Here is a 27440-nt window from a genome sequence, read left to right on the forward strand (position 1 = left end):
TTCTTTCCTCCCTATCCCCCCCCCCGCCCCCGCTTCCCTTTCTTTCCCAGGAGTCATACTCAGATTTCTGTGATGGTTTATTTATTAGCAGATCTTTACAACAGTGGTTTTTAAACTACTTCAGTTTTTTTTTTCTTAAATTTCCACCAAGATCAAAAATCAAAAACAATTATTTTCCGAACAAGTAAAAGGCTTACGTATAAGGCTACAAGGTCAAATGCTCTCACCGATACATTTCTGATTTCTAAGACAGAATGTTTGAGTTTGCTTCCTAAACCTAGCACTGACTTATTACACACCCACAGGACTAACTCGCAAAGGACTGGCTCCTATCTGATGCATAAGGAATTGGCTCTGATAAATTATCAATTATACAATTCAAAATTGATATGGATTACAGTATTTCTTATTTCTTTTTTTAAAACCAGATATATTGCAACTGCTTTTTTCTTCATGAAGCTATTTTGAGAACTCATTCATGGAAAGAAACGGCATTCAGAAAATCTCTGTTCAGTGGCATCCTCAGAAAGAAGGAAAACTAAAAATGCAACGATATTTGAGTAGAGAAACATAGATCTTACAAAGGTTGGCAGAGGCATGAAAGTATTTGCAATTACGCATTCTTTACATGGCTCCTGTTATTTTTCAACATCTTATTACTCATGGAGCACAAATCTGAGCTGACTTTCTACAGCCGAGGATTTTGCTTCTTAAGAACAAAGAATTTACGGCAGGGCTTTTGCAAGGTTTGGCTGCTGCCTTCTTTACAGCACTAGATGTTAATACTGAACACCTGCTCCACTGCCTGTTTCCTCCAAAAATGTGTTTGATCATTGAGCTTGAAAGCAATAGCTTTCCACTCCCATTTACAAATACCTCACATTTTTTTTTGAGAAACAGTTATTAGTCTATGACCAGACTTGCAGCTCGTGGAACACACTAAACAACACCACAACAGAGGTCAAATCCCAGCATATTTTGTCACTGCTTGTGATCATCATTGGAAAAATATATTTTTCCCAAAGCCTAATGTGAAAAATATCATCAATGGTAACCATAAAGAAAAGAAAAAATGTCCAGTGGATTTTTCTTTTTTTTTTTACAACTAGGCAACTACAGTTTGACCTTTGGGGCTTCAGTTGTGACATTGAAGTACACCAAATAAGACAGATGTGGGTGGCTCGTGCCTATAATCCTACCTATTCAGGAGGCTGGGATATGAGGACAGCAGTTCTAAGCCAGCTGGGGACTTTTTTTATCTTCCAAAAACCAAAAGTGAAGCAGCAGTTCAAGTGGTAGAGCACTAACCTTAAGCATAAAAAGTAGCCAAGGCCCTGAATCCAAGCACCTAGACAGGCACCAAAAAAAAGAAAAAAGAACAAGAAAGAAAAAAAAAGAAAGAGGAAGAAGAGAAAAGAAAAAAGGAAAAGAAAGAAAGGGAGAAAAGAAAGAAGGAGGGAGGGAGGGAAGGAGGGTGGGAAAGGAGAGGAGGGAAGGAAGTTGGGAAGAAAGGATTAAAAAATAACTTTCTAACCAAAGATGCTTATTTCTGCTTAAATAATTTGTCAAGTTCATACTAAATCCACTAGCACAATGATGTTCATTGCAGCACTATTTACCATAGCAAAGATATGGAACCAACCCAGATGTCCCTCAGTTGATGAGTGGATCAACAAGATGTGGTATTTGTACACAATGGAATTCTATGCTGCTGTCAGAAAGAATGACATCACCCCATTTGTTAGGAAATAGAAAGACTTAGAAAAAATCAAATTAAGTGAAGTAAGCCAGACTCAAAGGAACTTAGGCTCAATGGTTTCTCTCATTTGACATAACCAGTAGAAACCTTGGGTTCTCCTAGCAGACGTTTGATAGAGCAAAACCTTGATACATAAGGCCATATAGTATGACGCTAAATGAAAAGACCTCTAGGATATAGAAACAAAAGCCATATAATGAGTGATTGTTGTCCTTAGTGTACTATGTTATCTCTCATTTCTTTTGCTGTCCCTTGGTTATCTCATATTGTTACAGTATCTCACTTTATCTGATATATTGGATATATTTGTATTTGGTTATTTGAAATTGGATAGGAAAGTGGGGAAAACAAGATGAGGGGTGGGGGTCAGGGGGAGGGAAATGGGGACCAAGACATGAGAAAGGGTATAAATGTATGTGAAGTAATGCACCTTCTATCTGGCAAATATAATGTAACCCTTCTATTAATTACAATAAAAATATATGGAAAAAATAAAACAAAACAATTTGTCAAGTTTTATAAATGGTAGACTACAAGACATATTCACATTTCACACTCTGGTTTTCTAATCACATAAGGAATAGGTGGATTATTATTACTAAAAACCTTTTTTAATCTAGTATATTCTATTTTTCACTTAGCATAAGTATTTAACTTAAGAATAACTAAGTTATTGAAATGATTGTATATATACATTTTCCATGTGAAGTTAAATTTTGAACTTTCTAATGAAACCATCAGTCATTTGCTGAAAAGATTTTTGTGTGTTGGTCTTCCTAGATAAGTCTTTCCAGGCATCAGCCTTGACCATGATTCTCTTACCTGTACTGCTCAGAGAGCTGGTGTACACACACTATGCCTGACTTATTTGTTGAAATGGAAGTCTTGCTAACTTTTAACCAGATTGCTCTCAAAAACAGGTTTTGTTTTGTTTTGTTTTTTACAATCCCTTCCTCCTGAGTAGCTGTGATTACAGGTTGTGCATCATCACACTTGGTCTAAAATATTATTCACTAGAATTCATTTTCTTTGGTCTAAAATATTATTCACTAGAATTCATTTTCTTTTCTTTTTTTTGCCAGTCCTGGGCTTGAGCTCAGGGCCTGAGCACTGTCCTTGGGTTTTCTCAAGGCTAGAGCTCTACCACTTGAGCCTCAGCACCACTTCCGGCTTTTTTCTATGTATGTGGTACCGAGGAATCGAACCCGGGTCTTCATGCATGCTAGGCAAGCACTTTAACCACTAGGCCAAACTCCCAGCCCCTAGAATTCATTTTCTTAATCAATAGATTGAAAATGTATTCTAGTGTACATGCTGGTGAGAGCATAAAAATAATTTCTGTCTGAACAGTTGACGTTTTACCATACCAAGGCAATATGAATACAGGTATCTGCACAGACTTCATGAAGCCCTACAGATGTGGCAGGGACCAGGAGTTGTGACAATTTGACTAGAGGCCAGATTAGTGCCTGCTTTGCTTTCCTGTTGCTCTCAGCTACAACTGTCACTGTCCAATTTCTACAGCACAATGGTCTGGACCATGAATCCAAACAAAGAACTTAATTATTTTAAAACGCTCATGAGTCATATGTTAGTAAGTCTAAAATTACTGGCAAAAGCAACCTAAGTATGCCAAGCACTAAGGGCTCATGCCTGTTATCACAAGCTATTGAAGAAGCTGACAATAGGAGGATCATGTTTCAAGGCCAACCTGGGCAGGCTCATTCTCCACGGAGGGAAGCTAAATGTGTTGGTGCATGCCTGGGATCCAGGAAGCAATGAGAAGCCGAATGTAGGCTTAAATTTACATATAGTTGCAGCCATTTCTTTTTGTTCTTGCTCTTGGGTATAAAGTGAATCTTTCCAATCTATATACTCAAGTTTTGCTTTATTTTCAGCCAGTCCTGGGGCTTGAAATCAGGGGCTGGGCACTTTCCCTGAGCTTCTTTTGCTCATGGCTAGCATTCTACCAGTTAAGTCACAGCACGACTTCTGGCTTTTTCTATGTATGTGGTACTGAGAAATCTAACCTAGGGCTTCACGCACGACTAGGCAAGCACGCTACCACTAAGCCACATTCCCTGCCCTATACTCCAGTTTTCCTTCACCAATTCAACTTAGGGAAACAACTCCTTAAAAACAATATGTGTGAAATGGTAACTGCTCTGTACAACATCTTAATAATAAGTAAATAATCTTTTAATAAAAAGCATTGTTTTCCCTCAGTAATGCACTTTCTTTTTGCCTGTCTTCATATCCTGCTTTCCTTCTTCCTGTGTTTACAACTTTAGTTATCTACTAGACTTTTTCTTGCAGATAAATGTTTAGTCATATCAACTCCTTATCTGTTCTACTAAGTTTATTATTCTATCAGATAACTTTTAATTTAAAAAACTTCTCTTACTCTGTAAGTATTCATTTTTTAAATTCTTAAGAAATATCTGGGAGTTGACTTTTTGAAAAGATAAATAACATTGATAAACCCTTAGCCCAATTGACCAAAGAAAGGGAAAAAGACCCACAACTAATAAAGTTAGATATAAAACAAAACAGGACCACATTTGAAATATGAAAGGGGGAGAAAGCAAATGATTGAGAGGAGGTGGGGGAGGGAAATGGGGGACAAACACACAAGAAGTGGTATCAATGCATGAGAAATAATGCACTTACTACCTGGTGAATATAACTATAACCCCTCTATACATTACAATAAAACATAAGATCACAACAAATACCAAGGAAATCCAAAAGATCATTAGAGAATATATTGAAAGTATATATTCTAATGAACTGGAACATCTAAAAGAAATAAATATATTTCTAGATACATTTCAACCACCAATTTGAATCAAGAAGATAAAAACCACTGGAGCAGACCTATAAAAAGAAATGAGGTTGAAACAGTCAAAAAGAGATTCCAGAACAAAGAGCCCAGGACTGGATGGATTCAGATCCAAATTCTATCAAGCCTTTGAAGAAGGCCTATTGCTATTCCTCCACAATTTATCCCTAGAAACAAAAAAGAGGAAATACTCCCAAACCCATTCTATAAAAACAGAATCACCCTAATAGTAAAACACAGTAAGGATAAAGCAACAAAGAAAATTATAGGCCAATTTCTTCGACGAATACAGATGCAAAAAAATCTCAATAAAATGCTATCATACTATTCAACAATATACTAAAAAGGACATACACTGTAATCAAGTTGGTTTACATACACTGTAATCAAGGGATGCAAGGACGGCTCAATACCCTCAACATAAGTAAATTAACAATTTACCTATTATTGTCTCAATGCACAAAAGGCCTTTGGCAAAATTCAACATCTTTGCATGATGAAAATTCTGAAGGAACTAGGAATAGAAGAACAGACCTCAGCATAATAAAAACTATGTAGAAAAATTTTATGGCCAACATCATAGCAAACAGGAAGCAATGGTAGCCATACTTTCTAATCTTATTCAATGTAGTTCTGAAATTCTTAGCCAGAACAATAAGGCAAGAGAAGGAAATAAAAATAAATTCATAGAGGGAAGGAAAAATGATAAATTATCCCTATTTACAGACAATATGATCATACAGTCAAATGTTTTATAATTTCACCCAAAAAGGGTGATATAGGACAATAATAGAGGGGTTGAATTTGTTCAAAGTTCACTGTTCCCATCTACAGAATTATCACAATTAAACAAAATCCTTGCATTATTATGTATGCTAGCAAAAACACTTTAGGAAATAGCCTGTTTGTCTATACTACTTCTTACATGTCTCTGGATATAATGATTTTAACAACTGAGTGGTATATGCTGTTCCTTCCATTATCTCCAATTCCTTTGGAGTTAATTATGCTTATCAAGCTTAGTCTGTTTAATATCACTTGTCTCTTAAATATTTGGTATTGGTTGAACATTTTTGAATAAAAGACTAAGCTACTAGTTGAGAAAACTGATAAGAATTATGCTTCTAGCTAAGCACACCTATCTTTGCCTTATAGGCTTATAATGCTTCCTAAATAGTGTCATTTAAATTTTGCACCTAAGCTTTTTCTTTTCAATGGGAATAGCAATGCTTCTGAAACTTGTCTTTTCGTCTTTTTGCTTAATATGTGAGATTTATCATGTTGACAGATACATTGCTTAAATGATTCCTTTTTACTTCTGAATTACAGGATATGGTATGAATAGATTATTAAACATATTGCCTATTTTCTTCTAGGTGAACATTTGAGATCTAAAGATTTTGATGTGATAGGAATAGTTCAATTAATGTCTTCATAAACAAAATAATCTACTCCTAGGATATGCCATATCTTATTTTTTACATTTCAGGTGATATCTTCAGTTATGTTAAATTTATTATAGAAATAAAACTATTTGGATAAAAGCAGGTAGAAATAGCTTTAGCAATAAAGATCTTCAAGGTAAATCTAAACATAGAGATATGTTAAGTCAAGAAAAAGAAGCAAGGTAGTTTTGATGGCATAGGACTGTAATCCCCTTAGAGGTTGAGGTAGAAGGATCACAATTTTGAAGTTGTGTAGGTTACATGGTGAGTTCAAGGCCAGCATAGGAAAGGAGACAGACAGATGGACGGACACAGAAATAGACACAGAGACACACACAGAGAGACAGAGAGACCTAGAAGGAGGGAAAGAAAGAAAGAAAGAAAGAAAGAAAGAAAGAAAGAAAGAAAGAAAGAAAGAAAGAAAGAAAGAAAGTGGAAGGCAGAGAGGGAGGGAGGGATAGAGGAAAAGAGGGAGAGAGGGAGGGAAGGAAGAGAGGGAGGGAGGGAGAGAGGGAAGAAGGAAGGAAGGAAGATTCATGGATGTTTCACACACAGTAATACTAGCTACTTGGGAAACCTAAGATTTTTACTGGGCGCTGAATGATTGCACTTCAAGGCCAGCCTAGGCAGAAAAGTTCAAGAGACTATCTAAAAAAATAACCAATGTAAAACATTGCTGGAGATACGGCTCAGGTGGCAAGTTCAGTCTAACAAGCATGATCCTTGGAGTTCAAACCTCAGTAACATCTAAATATCTAGATAGATAAATAGATTAGATAGATAGATAGATAGATAGAATTATTTTATCATTAACATTGTTTCACGTTTTTGCCAGCAGATCAGTTTGACCAAAACACATCAAAAACAATGAGCAAGCTAAGGTGGCACTCTCCAGTGAAGTATTAGAGGTTCCAGAAGAGAAGGATTTGCAATCTCTTCCTTCCTACCTTTGCGTTTTGGATGCAGGGACATAGAGCCCAAGCTGCAGAGGCCTTCACATCTGGGTGCGGGTTTTTCAACAAGGACCACAGCAAACGAACTCCATCTAAACGATCAATTATTCTGTGGTGAAGGCCAAAAGAAGGGACATAAATGGTCATCTGAAAGTCAAATGAAAATTTTAATAGCCCACCTACCTATTAAACATAGTTTCAATTGTTTTAGTCTTTAAATTTATTTTGCTGCTTTTTGTGTTTGTGTTTGTATCTTTTGGCTGTTTTGATTGGCTTGAATTTTTTGTTAACCTTTGAGGAGAGCAGGATAAATACCAATGTGCCAAATCTCTTGACCTCTGAGTTCACCCAGAAATTTTCATGATATAGAAAGCAAGTTACATTGTAATTAACAGTTCCCCCCCAAACTGAAAATCAAGCCCCATGCCTTTTTAATTAGATGTGCACAGTTACCTAAAGGTTAAAAAAAAAGGGAAAAAAAAGAAATACTGGTTTCTTTCCCATAATAACATCTAAATACTTTCCAGAACAAATATTTATGCCTCAAATCTGTGCAGTTACCTGTATTTTTTTTTAAAAAAATCTATGTTTGAACTACCTTACTATATGATTAAGAATTAAAATCATTATACCACAGTGCATCCATGTTGGGCACAAATAGCACATAACTTGTTTTCTGCAAACTCCCGTCCCAGCAGGCCTAACATAGCAGACTGTGTGGTAATTACTGAACCACACTGTAATCAAAATAGCTTCATGACTACCTGAAAAATGAATACTGTCAAAGTAATCCCTGCACCATATGTCATCTGTTTTTGTACCCTTGTGGGAACACAACCTTGTAGTGGAGTCCAGGGGTACACAAAGCAAGGACAGTGAAACAAAACCTAATATTCTCCACAAACATGGCTTTGTTGCAGACACAGATATAGAACTCTAAACCCATTGGGGAAGAAAAAAAAAACACTAAAGAACATCAGAATTCTGCTGACTTTTCCTTTCCACTTGCTTTAGGTACATGCAGCAATTCTCAATGGGCAGAATAAAAAAAAATGACCAGCCTGAAGGCCATTCAAACTCTTCCTGGAAAATTGGAATTTAGGCTGTGTGAGGCATATGTCCTGGTCTCCAAGTCTCCTGACAGCAAAAGATGATCAACGTACCCCAAGCCAGAAGTACTTTCTGTAAGATGCGTGGCAAGAACCAGCCTCAGGATGTGACAAGAAGGGCAAAGATTCCCTGTATGCCCAAGGGAAGAAGGGATGGGAAGCAGAGCTGCTATGATAGGCAAAGCCAATATGCCAAAAGAAGGCTAAAACCACCACCAACATACTGCGGAGGCTTGAATTAATGTGATAAGCCTAACAGCAGATCCAAGAGGATGCTAGCCACTACGAGATACAAGCATTTTCAACCGGGAGGAGAAAAGAGAAAGGGCAAGTGATCCAGTTCTAAACTTGAGATTTTTGAAGCTATAGAATTACCTAGTGGAAGTAAGATAAATAGGAAACCCACAGAGTGGGAAAAGATCTTAACTCGCCATAAAACAGACCAGGGGGTCTTCTATCTAAAATATACTTGCAGCTCAAGAAATTAAATCTTCCAAAAACAAACCCTCAAAGAAACAACCATCCCATTAAAAGGTGGGCTAAAGACTTAAGGAGAGACTTCTCTGAACAGGAAAGAAGAATGACCAACAGACACATGAAGAAATGCTCGACATCTCTGGCCATAAAAGAAATGCAAGTCAAAACAACTCTGAGATTCTCACTCCAGTTAGAATGGCCATGATCAAGAAATCCAACAACAGATACTGGCAGGAATGGGCCAGACGGGAATGGTACTACTCTGTCAGTGGGAGTGTAAACTCATTCAACCACTCTGGAAATAAGAATGGGGGTTCTTCAAAAGATCATAGAGCTCCCCTATGATCCATCAATCCACTTCTGAGCACCCAAATATACAGAAACAAGGCCATACTAAACCTACCAGCTCAACTATGTTCATCACAGCATTAATCACGACAGCTTACATACGGAACCAACCCTGATGCCCCACAGTAGATGAATGGATCATGAAGATATGGTATATTTACACCATGGAATTCTATGCTGCCATCAGAAAGAATGGCATTGCCTATTTGTAAGGAAATGGAAACCCTTGGAAAAAGTCACATTAAGTGAAATAAACCAGTCCCAAAGAACCATAGGCTCCAGGGTTTCCTTCATTTGTAATAATTAGTACATGTTTAGGACATGTTCATATGAGGATATGAACTCTAGGATATGGAAACAAGAGATTTATCTTTGTGGTTGTTGTTCTTAATGTACAATGTGAAGCTACTTTTTTCTTCTTTTCCCCTTAAGGTTTATCTCATGTTGTTATTGTATCTGACTTTGGTACCTGGTATATTGTATACATGTTTATTTGTGTCTTTAAAAATGGGAAGGTTAGGGAGGGGGAGGGAAAATGGGAAGGGGTAACAATGTTCAAGAAGTAATGTACCCACTGCCTGATGAATGTAATGGTAGCCCCTCTGTACATTACCCCAACAGTAAAATAAAACTAAAATTATAAAAAGGAATTATCTGGTGGAAAACTAAAACTAATAAATGACAGAAAATACTGCCCCCCCAATCCACTCCCCAAAAAAGGAAGTTGGAATTTAAGCCAGAGCTGTGGCTCACTCCTGTAATCCTAGCTACTCAAGAGATTGAGATCTAACAATCATAATTCAGCTTAGGCATAAAAGTCCATAAGATTCTTACCTCCACCAAGAATGCCAGAAGTAGGGTTGTGGCATAATTGGCAGAATACTAGCTTTGAGTAATAATGATAATAATAATACAGCTCAGAGGCAGTACCCAGGCACTGAAATCAAGCCCTAGGACCAACCCCAACCTCCTCCCCCTCAAAACAAAAAGAAGAGGAAGAAGAATGAAAGAATATTGGCATTTAAAAATTAATCTATTTTCCTGGTTACCTGAGATGAGTTTGCCAGGAAAAAGAAGTATTATTTCAAAGGCTCCAAGTTGGATATCAGCTTTGAATAAATTTGTGCAGTGGGTGATGTAAATAGTAAAATTATTTCTAGTAAGAAGAAAGGTACATCAATAAAATATTTGAGGGTGATGTTGATCAAGATGTGTTTATTTATAAACTGTTCTCTTAAGTGGAAACCGCTTTGTACAACTTTTTTTTAATAAAAGAGGTATTTGAAGCCCAAGTTTAAACAGTTTTCATGCCTAAAGCTTCCTGTCAGTATCATAGTGTAAGAAAATAAATTTTTGGATATTACTGTAGAGAAACTATAAGTATGCTGAGCCCTTCATGAAGAAACCCCTTCCTTTCCTTCCTTTCTTTTTTCTTTCCTTCCTTCCTTCCTTATTTCTTTACTTCTTTTCTCTCTTTCCTTATTTTTCTTTCTCCCTCCCTTCCTCCCTTCCTCTCTCCCTCCCTGTACTCCCTCCCTGTACTCCCTTCCTTCCTTCCTTCTTTCTTGTGTGTCTGTACTGGGGTTTGGACTCAGGGTCTATCCCATTGCTTTTTTTCCATATATTTTATTGTAATTATTAGAAGGGTTACATTATATTCACCAGATAGAAGGTGCATTACTTCACAAACATTGATACCCTTTCTCATGTCTTGGTCCCCATTTCCCTCCCCCGACCCCCGCCCCTCATCTTGTTTTGCCCCCTTCCCTATCCTATTTCAAATAACCAAATAAGGATATCTACAATATATCAGATAACAAGGTAAAATACTGTAACAATATGAGATAACCAAGGGACAGCAAAAGAGATAAGAGATAACATAGCACATTAAGGACAACAATCACTCATTATATGGCTTTTGTTTCTGTATCCTAGAGGTCTTTTCCTTTAGCATCATACTATATGGCCTTGTGTATCTAGGTTTTGCTCTATTGCAAATCTCTGCTAGTAGAGCCCAAGGTTTCTACTGATTATGACAAAGAGGGAAACCATTGAGCCTATGTTCCTTTGAGTCTGGCTTACTTCACTTAATAGGATTTTTTCTAAGTCTTTCCATTTCCTTACAAATGGGGCAATGTCGTTCTTTCTGACAGCAGCATAGAATTCCATTGTGTATAAATACCACATCTTGTTGATCCACTCATCAACTGGGTTGGTTCTGGATCTTTGCTCCCATTGCTTTTTTGTTCAAGACTAACAACCTACCACTTGAGCCACTGCTCTGCTTCTGACTTTGTCCGTTTTGGAGAGGCACAGATAGTACAGTGTAAGCTAGCTCTGAACCTCTGCCTCCTGGGTATTGGGATTTGTAGGCATGAGCCACTCACTCCAGCTTAGGATGCTTTTTTAAGTTTAAAGTAGGGGCCTGGAGCATGGCCTAGGGGTAGAGTGCTTGCCTAGCATGTACAAAGCCCTGGGTTCAATTCCTTGGTACTACATACATAGAAAAAGCCTGAAGTGGTGCTATGGCTCAAGTGGTAGCGCCCGGGCCTTGAGAAAGCTCAAGGATAGGGCCCAGGCCCTGAGCTCAGCCCCAGGACTGGCAAAAAAAGGTTTAAAACAAAAGAAGATGCTAATAACTACAGAAGGCAGTGAGGAAATTACCCTCAAACTGTGGTCTAATCAAGCTTGTTGTCCACTGGGCTTGATGAAGAGAGCCACCAGCAGTCTCTGAATTAATGAAAATGATCTAATTCTTGCCTTGATGGCATCTAAAGAAGTCCTTCATTTCCAGTATGGTACCAGTATGTTCATTTATATTATATGTATGGATTATATTTTACAAATTCAAAGTTAAATGATGCTTTGGGTTCATTTTAAAACCCACATATTGTCTCACACAGCAAATAACATTCGACAAGCCCATTTATTCAGCTCTCAAATCAAGCACATGCCACGTAAGATACATAATGTGGTAAATTAAAATCTACATAATCCTCAAAGAAGAAATGTACATTTGTTTTTTTGTTGTTTTTTTAAATGAGATCTGGAAGATTAAACAATTCAATTACTTTTCACTTTGCAGTTTTGTATCCCAGTTAAATCTACATGCCTTAAACATATGCAGATGGAAAGCAACTAAGGAGAAATAATGATATTCTACAAACATGTAAAACATATATCTTGTGTTCTGTATAAACCCTGTATAAACATTGGCTCTGTGGCAGAAGGAATATCTAGGAAGCCACCGAGACTAAATCCCTTCCATATACAAGCATAGCTTTACTTCTCTTCCTTTTTAGAACGAACAAATAAACCTGATATAAAACATCTTTTTAAAACTATGTAAATGCAGCATAATTATGTTTGACCCACAAAAGAAAGGCAGTGGGGAGTTGCAGATCCCATGGTAAGTTTTCATTGGTCTTGGTGTATCTGCTTTGTAGAAGAGCCTTTCATTACATGATCACATAACACTGTACCATGTAACAATCAGTTCAACAAACATTTATTTTACAATGTGTGGAAGGAAACATTTTTATTGCATAAATTGTGGGAAATTCGTGTACCATTTAAGTAAATGGTTGCATAAATTTTTCTAGATTCCTAGGAACTTCCAAATATTAATAAAACCATACTGCCATAATTCTCTTCTAAAGCACATGAAATTCAATTCTTTTACAGAAAATATGATTGAAAACTGACCTTTCAATTTGAAGGTTATTTTCATGAAACAGAGAACTTAGAGCATCAAGATTTTGGAATGCTTTCGTTTTGGGGTTTTTTGGGTTTTTTTCTCTCAGTCCTGGGCTTGAGCTCAGGGCCTGAGCACTGTTCTTAGACTTTGTCAAGGCTAGAGCTCTACCACTTGAGCCTCTGCATCACTTCCGGCTTTTTTCTATGTATGTGGTACCAGGGAATCAAACCTGGGTCTTTGTGCATGCTAGGCAAGCATTCTACCACTAGGCCAAATTCCTGGCCCAAGAGTTTGGTATGTTTTAAGTCATGTATATAGACTTTGAACAAAAGAACATTGGAGCTAGACACTGGTAGCTCACACCTATAATTCTAGCTACTTGGAAGGCAGAGATCTGAGGATTACAGTTCAAAGCCAAGCCAGGCAGTCAAATCCATGAGACTGGTTTTTGTTTTTGCTTTTGTTTTGGGTCGTGGGGCTTGAACTCTGAGCCTGGGTGCTGTCCCGGAGCTCTTCAGCTCAAGGCTACCACCCGACCCCTTAAGCCTCAGCCCCACTTCCCATTTTTTCTAGAAGTTAATTGGAGATAAGAGTCACATTCTTTAGTGCCCAGACTGGCTTTGAACAGTGATTCTCAGATCTTAGCCTCCTGAATAGGTAGGATTACAGATGTGAGCCACCTCACCCAACTTCCATGAGATTTACCTCTAACTAACCACAAAAAAGCTAGAAGTGGAGGAGTGGTTCCAGTAGTAGAGTGCCAGCCTTGAGTGAAAAATCTAAAGAACAGAGCCTAGTCCCAGAGTTCAAGCTCACAAACTGAAAAAGAGCATTGGAGATTGAATAAAGCATGGAGGTACATGAGTCTATAATATTTTTAATTTAATTTAACTTCTTTGCCAGTCCTGGGGTTTGAACTCAGGGCCTGAGCACTGTCCTTGGGCTTTCTCAGTGCTAGCACTCTACCACTTGAGCCACAGCACTTGAGAATTTTCTTTGTATGTGGAACCAAAGAATGGAACCTAGGGCTTTATGCATGCTCGGCAAGCACTCTACCACTAGGCCAGGCTCCTGGCCAACACTTTTTAAATAAAAAGTTCATCACCATTGGGTCTTTGACAAGTGATATATTTGAAAATTGATTGTGTTAAGTGGATGGGGGAAGAATACTACATCCCTCCTGACTTTTCTATATTATCTATATCTTAAAACCACCAAGATTGAAATATCAGAGCCATCAGTTCTGGAATAAGCATTGTAAAATGATTAGCTTATAGAAATAAAATTCCTTAATACCCCAGACAAAAAAAAGGTCAAATAACCTACAGGGAAAATTTAAATTAGAATCAGACTATGTTTTAATATTATGAAGCAAGGCAACACTGGAGCCGTGAGAGTGTGTGTGTGTGTGTGTCTGTGTGTGTGTGTGTGTGTGTGTGTGTGTGTGTGTGTGTGTGTCTCTGTGTCTGTGTCTGTGTCTGTGTATGTATTGGTCTCAGACTTTTACTCAGGGCTTAAATACTGTTGCTGAACTTTTTTTGCTCAAGGTTAATGGTCTACCACTTGAACCCCAGTTCTACTCCTGGACTCTGTGTGGTTAACTGTCTCAGTGATTTTCCTGCCCAGATTGGCTTTGAATTGCAATCATCATATCTCAAACTCCTGAATAGCTAGAATTGTAGTGTTAAGCCACAGACACCTTGCTTGGAGCATTGCTTTGTTTTGTTTTTAACTCAGTGAAATGAAGTTAGAATCAAAGATATTACTACCAAGACTGTCCTCCTATGCCTAGAAAATGGTCTCAGCCTATAAGAACATCTGTTCCTGAATGAGCCACAAACCATTAATCTTGATGATCATACACATATATACATTTGTATAAACACATACACATATCTCAGTAATATGGATGCATACATATACACATATACATACACATATGTCATAAGTTGATCTAAGATTAAAAGGCAGGGCCTCAGGTGGGACAATAATGCCTGAGGTTAATTATCATAGCAAAGTAGAAATAAAGCATTTAATAATGTGGAAGGAAAAGGAAGAAAGAGAAACCCAGAACACAGAAAAAAGCCATGACCTTTTTTTTTTCCCCTGCCTTAACGCGAGGCGCCGGTTTGTCTCGCTCTTTCTCTTCACTGCTACCCAGCTCCTGGACACAACTGCAGCCATGGGTTTCGGAGATCTCAAGAGCCCTGCGGGCCTCCAGGTATGTGCCCTGGCAAGCAGATGTGGCAGTTTTTGAGGCAGATTCTGGCCCGCCGCCTGCCAACTTAGGTCATGCCCTACGTTGGTATAATCACATCAAATCCTATGAAAAGGAAAAGGGCAGCCTACCTGGAGTGGAGAAACCTTTGGGCAAGTATGGCCCTGCCAATGTGGAAGACACCCTGGAAGCGGAGCTGTGGAGAGTAAAGATGAAGATGACATTGACCTCTTTGGGTCTGATGAGGAGGAGGAAAGTGAAGAAGCAAAGAAGCTTCGGGAAGAACGTCTTGCACAGTATGAGTCAAAGAAAGCCAAAAAACCTGCACTTGTTGCCAAGTCGTCCATCTTACTAGATGTGAAACCCTGGGATGATGAGACAGATATGGCAAAATTGGAGGAGTGTGTCCGAAGCATTCAAGCAGATGGTTTAGTCTGGGGGTCTTCTAAACTGGTTCCAGTGGGATATGGAATTAAGAAGCTTCAAATACAGTGTGTAGTGGAAGATGATAAAGTAAGAACACACATGCTGGAGGAACAGATCACTGCTTTTGAGGACGATGTGCAGTCCATGGACGTGGCCGCTTTTAACAAAATCTAAAGTCTTCCCCAGACAATTGCATTGAAATAAAAGTTTGAAAGATGAAAAAAAAAAAGAAAAAAGAAAAAAGTCATGAGCTAAAAGACACAATAGACTGGAGGTGTGGTTCAGAAGTAATATCCTCTGCCTTCAAAGTTCATTTGTGTAAAAAGATAAAAATAAAGATACCAGTGGAAATGAAGAACCATAACAGCAAATGACAATGTAAGTAAACAGTAGAATGTAGGCATGAGAAAAGTTTCTAGGTACAAAGGCAATCGCTAGAACAAAAATACACAGCTTTCAAAATAAAATTTTTGATCAAAGCAAACTCAAGGCCCAGCAAGTTCAACAAAATGAAAATAATTTTATACTACTATGACATTGATAAAACCAAACAATTTAGCAACATCAATGAGTACTCATCAGTGAGTTTAACTTCGATTAAAAAGTAGGCTTACATTGGCTTTATACCTTCTTTACACATGTGTGCTTAAAGAGATTCATAAAGATTAAAAACAAAAGGATCAATGCAGACTGAGTAAATCTATGGCAACATTAGGGGAGCTGGAGTAAACATTTGAATACTGTACAGCCTGAATTAAAAAGGGCAAAGTGTAGCTCTTGGCTGGGAGGGGCCACACATATGGTGGGACGAGTGAACAAATGCAGCCGTAGCACTCTCTAGACATGGCTGAAAACAAGCTGTACAACTCATGGGTGAGGACAGGAGAGAAAAACTGAGAGAAAGTGAAAGAAGGGGTGACACTGCGCAAAAAGAAATGTATTCATTACCTGACTTCTGAATCTGTAACCTCTCTGTACATTACCTTTACAATAACAAGAAATATATTATGTATTTAAAGAATATATCTTTAAGAAGAATACTTCAAATGCTAAAGTCTGTTCAAGGAACACAGATTCCTCCCAATCACCAATAAAACAGCCACAAATATTCATCCCCTATTACACCATAAGGAAAGCATCGGTAAGAATCATGAAATGGAAATAAGTTAATCTATACACTATGACCCAAATGCAATACCTAAAAAAATCTAAGTTGGAGAATTCAAACATTCTGTTCATTTACTTCTCTGCTAGAAGGGAGATAGCCAATGAAATTAAGGAAATTCGAGCAAATGATAAGTGATGGGCATGGTTCAAGCAAGCTTGAGATGCTGAGTTTAAATTCCAGTACTGCCAGAAGAGGAGGAAGGAAAGGGAGAGGAGGAGAGAGAGAGAGAGAGGAGATTATCATGGCTTCACACTGGTGTCCCACATCTATAATCCCGCTTAATTGGCTGATAATTAGAGGACTGAATTCAAAACAAGTTTTGAACTATGAAGCATAATGGTTTCTCTTTTATGAACTATAGAACATAATGATTTACATAGTTTGGATCTGGAATGATCCCTAAAGGCCCATGTGTAAAGCTTTGGTTCCTTCCCCATGGAGTATTGGAAAGGAAGACCTTAATGAGAGGCCTTAGGTGTGACCTTGAAAGGAAGTAGTGGACCATGGCCTCATTCCCTTTCTGTGCCTGTCTTCTGCACGAGGACATGAGCTGACCAGAGTTCTTCCACCAAATGCCTCTGTCATGGACCTTACCACAACGTCCAAAAAAAACAACTGGTCATAAGCTGAAGCTTCCCAAACTGGGAGGTCTCCAAGTCAACTTTTTCACTTTATAAACCCACTCGACTCAAATATTTGTTACAGTAATGGAAAACTGACTAAACTCTTTTGACTTCCAATGGTAAAAAAAAAAAGTCTAAACCATTTATTTACACCATCAACAAAAATGATTCAATAAGTAGGAATGGAGTAAACAAAAATAATTCCCTGTTAAAAAATAATAAAATCTTGTTAAACTACTACTCAGCGAAAAGGGAGACATCCCCTTAGGGAAAAGATATCTGTGGAAGGAAATGTTAAACACTAGACTGGAGCAATGGCAGATTTGTCTAACTTTCCTTATGTATGGCTCTGTAGGACCAGAAATCTGAGAGGGGGGGCAGATAAGTGTGTGGGAAATCAGCATTTGGAATTGCAACTTTACTTATAAATCTAATGCTATTTCTTTTTTCCTATATTTTCATTGTAATTAATAGAAGGGTTACATTATATTCACCAGACAGAAGGCGTATTACTTCACAAACATTGATACCCTTTCTCATGTCTTGGTCCCCATTTCCCTCCCCCCCATCCCCACCCTTCATCTTGTTTCTCCCCCTTCCCTATCCGATTTCAAATAACCAAATACACATAGATACAATATGTCAGATAACAAGGTGAAATATTGTAACAATATGAGATAACCAAGGGACAGCAAAAGAGATGAGAGATAATTTAGTACATAAAGGACAGCAATCACTCACTATATAGCTTTTGTTTCTATATACTGGAGGTCCTTTCACTTAGCGTCATACTATATGGCCTTGTGTGCGCTATTGTCAATCTCTGCTAGGAGAGCCCAAGGTTTCTACAAATGAAGGAAACCACTGAGCCTATGTTCCTTTGAGTCTGGCTTACTTCACTAAATATGATTTTCTCTAAGTCTTTCCATTTCCTTACAAATGGGGTGAGGTTGTTCTTTCTGATGGCAGCATAGAATTCCATTGTGTATAAATACAACATCTTGTTGATCCACTCATCAACTGAGGGGCATCTGGGTTGGTTCCATATCTTTTCTATGGTAAATAGTGCTGCAATGAACATGAATGTGCTAGTGGATTTAGTATGTCCTTGTTTCTGGATGATTGGGTAAATGCCAAGTAGTGGAATTGCTGGGTCATAGGGGAGCTCTGTGTTTAGTTCTAATGCTATTTCAAAGGAAATGTTAACAAGAATTTTTAAGAACCTGAGGTGTGGAAAATAAATCATAGCTATTATCTTTAGTATATTTAGGTATCTGAAATATATAGTATTTTATTAGAAAATTATGTTCCCCCAAACACAAATGTTAACTTATTTTTGCAATATTGCTGTGATTTTTATATACTGGAAAGCCAAATTACCTCCAGATGAATTGGGTGTATATCAAATAAAGGCATTCAAAGTCAACAAGGAAAATTCAACTAGGAAAAAAACTCTACCTTTTTACAAACTTAACATTTGTCCTACTTTTATAACTATCATCCTACTTTAGAAGCCCAGGGCATCGTTAACCTGAAATTATTTACATTGTTTTTTCAAAGCAGTCATCCAGAGTACTGTAAAAAGCCAATAAAATTTTACAAAGTCATTTAAAAAAAATCTCATGTCTCAGTAGTTCAATTATTTTTATAAAGATAATAGTTCTTCCTCTTACTGAGAAATATATTAGGGATAAGAGTTGCTTATGTTTTCCATTACACTAAGTTGATATAACTTCAGCGAGAGTTTACATGTTTATCCTGATAAACTTAGCCACAGCTACAAATCACTAACACATAAGACTACTAATCACTAACAGAAGTTCTAACCTATGAATTGTGTAAGAGTTCCATAGAGGAGAGGTATTTATCATTTCCTTACATCTAACCTAAAGCTCCAAGATGCAATAAATCCTAAACTACTAACAATAATAGTCACATCTGAAACATAATGCCACGAGTGATATTGTTTGGATTCTCATCAAATTCTCACTGAATTTGGATTCTCACTGAAATTGCCTTAGTGTATTTACAAAAGCTTATGAGCAAACCATAATGTGTACATTACACATACAAAAGGTTTTTGCATGGGAAAGGGTAGTTTTATGTTTTTAACATACGAAATGCTTTTCTACAGAATTTAACATATTTGAATCAGTCTCCCTTTTAAACACTCCAGAAACTAGGGCATACTAAATCCACTAGCACAACAATGTTCATTGCAGCATTATTCACCATAGCAAAGATATGGAACCAACCTAGATGTCCCTCAGTTGATGAGTGGATCAACAAGATGTGGTATTTGTACACAATGGAATTCTATGCGGCTGTCAGAAAAAACGACATCGACCCATTTGTTAGGAAATGGAAAGACTTAGAAAAAATCATATTAAGCAAAGTAAGCCAGACTCAAAGGAACTTAGGCTCAATGGTTTCCCTCATCTGTCATAATCAGTAGAAACCTTGGGCTCTACTAGCAGAGATCTGCAATAGAGCAAAACCTTGATACATAAGGCCATATAGTATGAAGCTAATTGAAAGGACCTCCAGGATATTGAAACAAAAGCCATATAACGAATGATTGTTGATTGTTGTCCTTAATGTACTATGTTATCTCTCATCTCCTTTGCTGTCCCTTGGGTATCTCATATTGTTACAGTATCTCACTTTGTTATCTGATATATTGAATTTATTTGTATTTGGTTATTGGAAATTTGATAGGGAAGGGGGGAAAACCAAGATGGGGGGTAGGAGTGGGGGGGAGGGTAATGGGTACCAAGACATGTGAAAGGGTATCAATGTATGTGAATTAATGCACCTTCTATCTGGCAAATATCATGTAACCCTTTTATTAATTACAATAAAAATAAATTAATTAATTAAAAAAAACAACTTCTAGGCAGTTGGTAGTTCATTTAATACATTTGAACAGACAAAATAGAAGTCAACAGAGCTGTGAATGTAACTTAATGGAGCATGCTTGCCTAGCATACATGAAACCCTAGGTTCAATTCCTCAGTACCACATAAGAAGAAAAAGCCCAAAGTGGCACTGTGGCTCAAATGGTAGAGTGAATTCATAAAAGCCATTCCTGACTAGGGCCTATCAGAATCTAATGAATTCCATGTATAAAAGGGAAGAGCAAACACCATCGACAGAACACCAGTGAAATAATGAATGAGTTATTCAGTCTCTATAGGATAGTTTCATAATGTAAGACACAAGCGTAATGTTGTTATTGCCTTCATTTACATATTAGTTATCATTTAGAGTATGTATACGTGTGCCAAACTGATAAAGGATTGGATTGTAATGGTTAGGTTCAAGTGTCAAGTTGGTTATGGCCCAGTGTGCTGTATCTGTTAAGTATTCTTCAGAATGCTTCTATAAACATGACGTTGTGGGAGATTATCACTCAGGGAGTCAAATATTGAGTAAGGCAATCAATACCAGGGGTGTCCCCAAACTGTATCGATGTTTACCAAGTATTCACAGCTCCATGAACCAACTGCTTAAACCACTCCTTCCTAGACAGATATATGTATATACAGGTATATATGTGTATATGTATACATATATACGTGTGTGTGTATATGTATATATAGGTGAACAGAAATATGTAAATATATGCAGTTGTCCCTCATTATCCATGGAGAATTAGTTCCAGAACCTTCCATAGGCTCTGTAGATATTCAAGTCCCTTCTATTAAACCTTAGAACATGCTGTGGAATACTGTCAACTTTTATAATTTTTTATAATATCTAATTGAATATAAATGCAATGTAAGTAGTTATTTTTTCTATTGCAAATGGAATGACATATATATATATATATGACATACACACACACACACACATATATATATATATATATATATATATATATACACTCAGTACACAGGCATTATTTTCCTGTATACTTTCAATCTGCATTTGAATTCAAAAATGTGAGGGATTATAATCATGACTTCAGACATTATCTCTTTTCCTCATCAGCTCACAGTTTGGGGCTCCATGTGAATTTGCTGACATGGCAAGACATAAGGAGGAGAACCCCATGAGAACACAACCAACTACAGAGAAGCCCAGGTACACCAAACAACAGGTAATTGCTTTCCAAAAGGCAGGGAAAAGATTTGCTGATGACATAAACATTTCCACATTGGAAAATGATTACTGGTTATTGTAAAGCCTCTAGATTGTCTAACTTGGCTCTCCCGCTCATCAATACTAAAACTAAGCATGCTTTAGTATACTTGTAGTTAGTGATATGATAACACATGGCTTTTTATCACTGGTGCTTATTAATTCTAAGGACTGACACTATTCTATTACCAGCAAAATGTTTCCTGCACCCCTCTAAGGTAAGACCTCTCCATTCCCGTGGGCCACTTACATCATATTTTCAGGTTCTACTGCGCAGGCGCCGACTGCTTTTGTGACATTCACAAGGAGAGATTGGTTTATTCCAACCAGGAGGTTTACCAGCGGCTGAATGCCACCACATTTCCGGACAAGGACTCGGTTTTCGTGCTCTTGGCAGCATTCTCCCAGAGCCCCGACCACGTTTATAAGTACTTCCTCGGGCTGATCAGTTAAAAGTCCCACCAAAGTTTCAATGGCTTTGTATTCCCGAAACCTGATTTCAGAGAGACAGACAGACAGACAGAGACAGACACAGAGTGACAGAGAGAAGGGGATAAGTTAGTGGAGTATATCAATAGTAAAAAAAAAAATAGCTAAGAATTACTAAATGCCACATGTTCACACAACCTGTACAACAACCCTAAGATGGAGAGACTGCTTCATCTCCATCCACCAATGGATAAACTGAGGCTCAATATGTAGTGCTATAGTAAAGCTGGCACTGTCCCCCATCCGCACCCCCAGCCATTGACTCAGACCTGCACCTTGGGTCATGAAACTGCACAGCCTTCAAGACAACTATGGTTTCATCCAACAAGTCTAAGCATCTGTGATTCCAATCTGCTAGATTTGCGCTGCCTAACAGACAATTTTACAAGAAAAACATTAAATATTTAATGGAGATGAATTATACTTTCAATCTATTCATCTTTTTACCATGAAGTCTTAAACAAATTTATTTTGTGTTAGCACATGTGAATTTCGTTTTATAGGAACTCATCAGGTAGAGACAAAAACAGATGTCTCAGAATATTCACAGAATGTATGGCCTCTGTAGATGAAGAGATCTGAAGATTAAAGATAAAATTTGTTGCAATCATATTTGAAAATAACTCTTGTTTAACTTTTTATTTTGAGACAGGGTTTCAACTAGGTAGCTCATTCAGCTCTGGCCTTAAAATTCATGATTCTCCTCCTGCCTCAGCTTCTGAGTAGTCAGATTACAAGTGTGTGCTAAAAATGACTATTGTTTAAGAGTGGTTGATTAGCATTCAGATGAATGCTTTTTCCTTTTTCTTAGAAAAGGAAAAGTAGTGAAACTATTTCTGTGTCTAAAGGTTCAGTGAACCATTTGTCTCTTCACTCTAAATCGAAGGGATATCTACCTTAAATGGCTGTCCATATGTAAAAGAGCCTATTTACAGAAAGATCACATACGTCAGCAAGCACTACTGAGGCTAATAAAAGACACTGACAAACTGGGCAGTGGTGGCTCATGCCTATAATCTAGCTACTCAGGAAGCTGAGATCTGAGGCTCTCAATTCAAATCCTGGGCAAGAAAGTCTGTGAGACTCATCTCCAATTAGCCAGCAAAAACCAGAAGTAGAGCTGTGGCTCAAATGGTATAATGCTAGCCTGGAGCAAAAAAATTCAGGGACAGTGCCAAGGCCCTGGGTTCAAGCCCCAACACCAGCACACACACACACACACACACACACACACACACACACACACACACACATGCACACACACAAGAATCCATTCACTCCTCCAACTTAACATCGAGTATGCATCTTTGAATAACAACAGTACAGTCAATTCCTTATGAAAACAGTATGAAATTACAGACAGTGCTTCCAGAGGCCTCTTATTGCATGACTTCTCTTACTTGGTTACATTCTCCTTGCTGATAGAGCATTTCCATATTGCCCCTGTGACAGCAGCTAATCGTTCTTTATTATCTGTCTTCTTCAGTAGACTGGCCAGGGGTTTAAGCCCTCCGTGCAGCCTTACCAGATCACGGGTTTCTTCATCTTCAGCACACTGTACAGAAAGGGAACAGAAGATGTCAGAGGTCAAAACATCTTGAGCCGCTGGGCCTGGTGGCTTATACTTATACTCCTAGCTACTTGGGAGGCTGAGATCTGAGAATTGCAGTTCAAAACCAGCCTGGGCAGAAAAGTCCATGAGTTCTTTATCTCCAATTAACCACCAGAACACTGGAAGTGAAGCTGTGGCTCGAAGTGGTAGAGAAGACAGCTCAGGGACAGCCGAGTGCCACAGTTCAAAGCCAACCCAGGCACAGAAGTCTGTGAGACTCATCTCCAATTAACCACCAGAAAAGGGGAAGTGGCTCTGTGCCTCAAGTAGGGGCGGGGGGAGGACGAGAGAAAGTTCAGGCATAACTTCCAGGCCATGAGTTCAAGCCCCAGGATGGATTAAATAAATCTTGAGCATTCAGTGATTTCTAAAGAATCTGGCATTCTACAGACAGTCCTCAGCTTACTATGGATTTGTCAGCTTCAGGATGGTACAAAAGCTATGGACATCCATTAGAATCCATATTGACAATCTTAAACTCTGACATTTTCCTGGATCTTAGATTGCACAATGCTCTCTCATGAAGCCAACTGGCAGCAGCTTCCCCAGCATATAAATACATACAGGTGCATGTAATCTCATGAGATTACAATGATGAACAACCAATCAACACTGTACAGTATACTAAATCTCCAAGCCCCACTATTTAGCAAGCAAGGTATATTCCAAGCATTTGTGACTCATAATATTTTCAGTTTACCGTGGATCCACCAGAATGGCACCTTTTCAAAGAATATTGTTTTCTGAAAGTGCCCCCAAGTAAAGTAGAATTCCTCTCTGTACTGGCAGCAATCTGACAGTCTTTCTCTCTCCCTGCATGATTTGAGGAAGCATAGACATTTCTACACACTTGGGAATCGTCTCAAGCTGCTTCTGAGGTTGCCTGTCTCCCAGTGAGACAAAGAGTGGTCAACACAAACCCACAATGGCCTGTACTTTGATGAGGTTGTCTGCAGTAGAACAACCAGAAATTTTGGAAAATGTAGTAGCGACAGTACAGATGTAAAGAAATACTCAGTTCTTCATGTACAGATAAAGAATTTTCTAAATGAAGACTCTTGTGCTCTTGGGTTTTGCCAATAGTGCCCAGTATTTTATTCAACTATGTTCACCCAACTTTGTGTCATCCTTTGAAATAATTCAAAAGATGTGTATGAAGGCTATATATTCTTACTAAACTGTGCCTTCTCAAAATTCATCTGTTAAAAATCCTAACACCTCTAAATATAACTGTATTTGAAGACTTGGTCTTTGTACAGGAAATTAAAGATTAAATAACATCACTGGGATAGGCTCTAATCCAATCTGGCTGCTTTTGCTATAGAAGAAGTTAAGATGCAGACATACACAATGGAAACATGACATGAAGACGCTAAGAGATGGCTATGAGCCAAGGAAGGGGCCTCAGAAGAAACTAACCTTTTTGACACCTTCATCTCAAAACTTCACGCCTTCAGGACTATGAAGGGATCAATTTCTGTTGTTTAAACTCTGAAGCCTATGGTGCTTGGATATGACAAATCTCAGCCAAGAAACACAGCCCTCTTGGAAAGTAAATCCTGTCTTTGACTCTGCATTTTCACTGTGTTCTCTCATCACTCTGTGTATTACTGATTGGCTAGAAGCTGGCATGGTCATTTGTGAACAGCGTATTTCCTTCTTGGCCATCCTAACCTGTTCTTTATGAAATGTATAATCCACAAAAGTGAATTTAACCCTGAGCATCATAACCCAGGATATGATAAAGATACCATGTTTATCGCTGCACTATTCACAATAGCCAAGCAATGGAAACAACCCAGATGCCACATTACAGACGGATACAAAAAATGTTGTACATATATACAATGGAATTCTACATAGCCAACAGACAAGATAAAATAACGGCATTCCCTGTTCTTAGACTATTCCATCCTAAGTAATTTATCTTTTAGAAGATGATAAGAAATATATGTCTTAGAAAAAGCTGGTAATGAGATCCATGCAGTTATGTTTCTCTATAACATATACAAACACAGTAATAATCACCATTATTGTAAAAGATAATGACTCTTACATCTCCACGGACATGAAAATCCCAGGAAAATTTAGGTGAAGATTCCTGTGCCCTTTCCCTCCCAAAGAAGGAGGTCATACATGTAGAACACTGTCCTGGACTATATGAGAAAGAGAAGTGGCCCTCACCTGGTAGATAGCCATTGCACAGTGCTCCTGCAGCTGCTCATTCTCACTATTCAGGTTCTTCACGAGGTTTTCAATGATCCTTTCTGCTTTGATTGCAGCTCGATAGTTTTCCTAGGCATAGAAACTGAAGTATTTATGTGTGCCTAACAAACAGCAAATTGTATCCATTTGCATTTCTTCATCATTAGGAAGAACCAACTTTCCCAGTGTAGAGAAACTGAAGTCAACGCTTAGCAGAGCTACAAAACAGTAGATACTAATTCATAAATGTACTAATGGCTCCATTTTCTTTTTCTAAGAAAGCACACAAAAAGCCTCAAGGGATGTGCATACCTCTGAGGCACATTCTTGTAATGTGCCCACCACCGGAATGAGCATATTTTCATGAGAAGTCTTCAGCAGCCGAGCCAACAAAGGAATTCCTCCAGCCTTGCGAATGGCTTCTTTGCTCGAGTGACTCTTACTACAGCTCCACAAAGCCAATGCCCCACAACGAGCCACCTCCACATCTCTAGTTTCATACAAACTTGACAGAGAGGGCTCTGCTGAATTCTGTCCACAGTCTAATAGAGCCACCTGTAAGAAGAGATATATACCATCTCCATTAGACGGCATTCAAACAAAAGTCCATCCTATGATAGCGAGAGAGTTGATGAGGAAGGGAGTAAGTTGGGAGGGAAGACTGAGAATGTTGCGAGGATGATATTGAAGCAGAAATATTGGATTCATAAACAGCTTTGTTGTTTGGTAAGTCCTTTGTACAATTAAAGGAAACAATTAAAAACATAGCTCATCTGGGGCTGGTGGATCACAGCTCTAACCTTGGTATCAGGAGGCTGAGATGTGAGGATTAGAATTCAAAGCCTACCAAGGCAGGAAAGTCCTTGAGACTCTTATCTCCAATTAACTGCAAAAAGCTAGAAGTAGAATTATGGCTTAAGTGGTAAAGCACCAACCTTGAGCACAAAAGCTCAGGGATAGCAGCCAGGCCCAGAGTTGGAAGTGTCAGGACAGGCAAAAAAAAAACAAAAACAAAAACAACAACAACAACAACAAAAGAAAAATCATACCTCTTACAATCAAAATCTTCCCTACATCATGTAGTAGTGGTAGATCTTTTAGTTCCTCTCCATAAGAGACTTAATCTCGATATTTTCTTAGTATGCCTCTAATATTTCCATTAATAATATTTATAAAATTAAGTATAATTGAACATCTCTGTAGTCCCAGCACTCAGAAGGCTGAGACAAGAGACCATAAGAACAAGGTCAGTCTATACTACAGAAAGAGATTGTCCCTAAACAACAAGGTAAACAACATACTTGAGTCAGGTAGACAGCCAGGATGAGTTAGCTATGGTATTAGTGACAGGGTGAGAAAGAGAGGTTAAAAATCTTCGCCTGACTACAAGTGGAATAGAGATACAGGAAAGGCCATCTAAGATAATGGGTAGGGCCCAACACAATAGACAGCCCCAGAATCACTATTTTTCTCTCAATATCTCTCTTAAGTCTGAGCTTCTTCACTCACCTACCCTCATTGGTCAAGGTACTGCATAGCACAGGCTTTCCATCTTCATCTTCATCTCCTGTCTGTTACACTAGGGGTCTTTTGTCTTTTGCAAAGTTGTCTACAGGTATATTTCTCAAGAGACTAAATTCCTTCCAAGCCCTCAAGCAACCATGCCCAGTGCCTGCTCCGATGCTGACCCAACACCCCTGCTCCAAGACTCAACTGCCTCTCTGTGGCGTTATGGCCCTTACCCTGTCTATATGAAGGTTCTTGTCTCTATGTTACCTATCCCTCTCTCTTTTATCCATCAAAGCAAAAGTAGGTCCTTAATCCAGATCCTTCCCAAGTGTGTTCTCAACCCTATTATCACAAATCTATTCTTGATCTAGGATTGGTATTCCTGCTCCCAATTTAGCTGTCATTTAAAATTATATT

At 38.2% G+C, this 27440-nt stretch overlaps 1 protein-coding gene and 1 pseudogene across 1 annotated transcript in view; one reads left to right on the forward strand and one right to left on the reverse strand.

Moving 5' to 3' along the window:
• Odad2 (outer dynein arm docking complex subunit 2) overlaps window positions 1-27440 on the reverse strand; it is a 116139-nt gene that overhangs the window by 44522 nt on the left and 44177 nt on the right. The window contains exons 13-17 of the mRNA XM_090319101.1: window positions 25827-26069; window positions 25494-25604; window positions 23098-23252; window positions 21459-21701; window positions 6994-7108 (exon numbers count right to left, since the gene is read on the reverse strand). Of these exons, the coding sequence (XP_090175227.1) occupies window positions 6994-7108; window positions 21459-21701; window positions 23098-23252; window positions 25494-25604; window positions 25827-26069 (867 nt within the window). The remainder of the gene's footprint in view (window positions 1-6993; window positions 7109-21458; window positions 21702-23097; window positions 23253-25493; window positions 25605-25826; window positions 26070-27440) is intronic.
• Window positions 14718-15448, forward strand: LOC150046056 (elongation factor 1-beta pseudogene; annotated as a pseudogene).

Source organism: Megascapheus bottae, chromosome 26, assembly GCF_031878675.1.
Source record: "Megascapheus bottae isolate mThoBot1 chromosome 26, mThoBot2.hap1, whole genome shotgun sequence".
Taxonomy (NCBI): domain Eukaryota; kingdom Metazoa; phylum Chordata; class Mammalia; order Rodentia; family Geomyidae; genus Megascapheus; species Megascapheus bottae.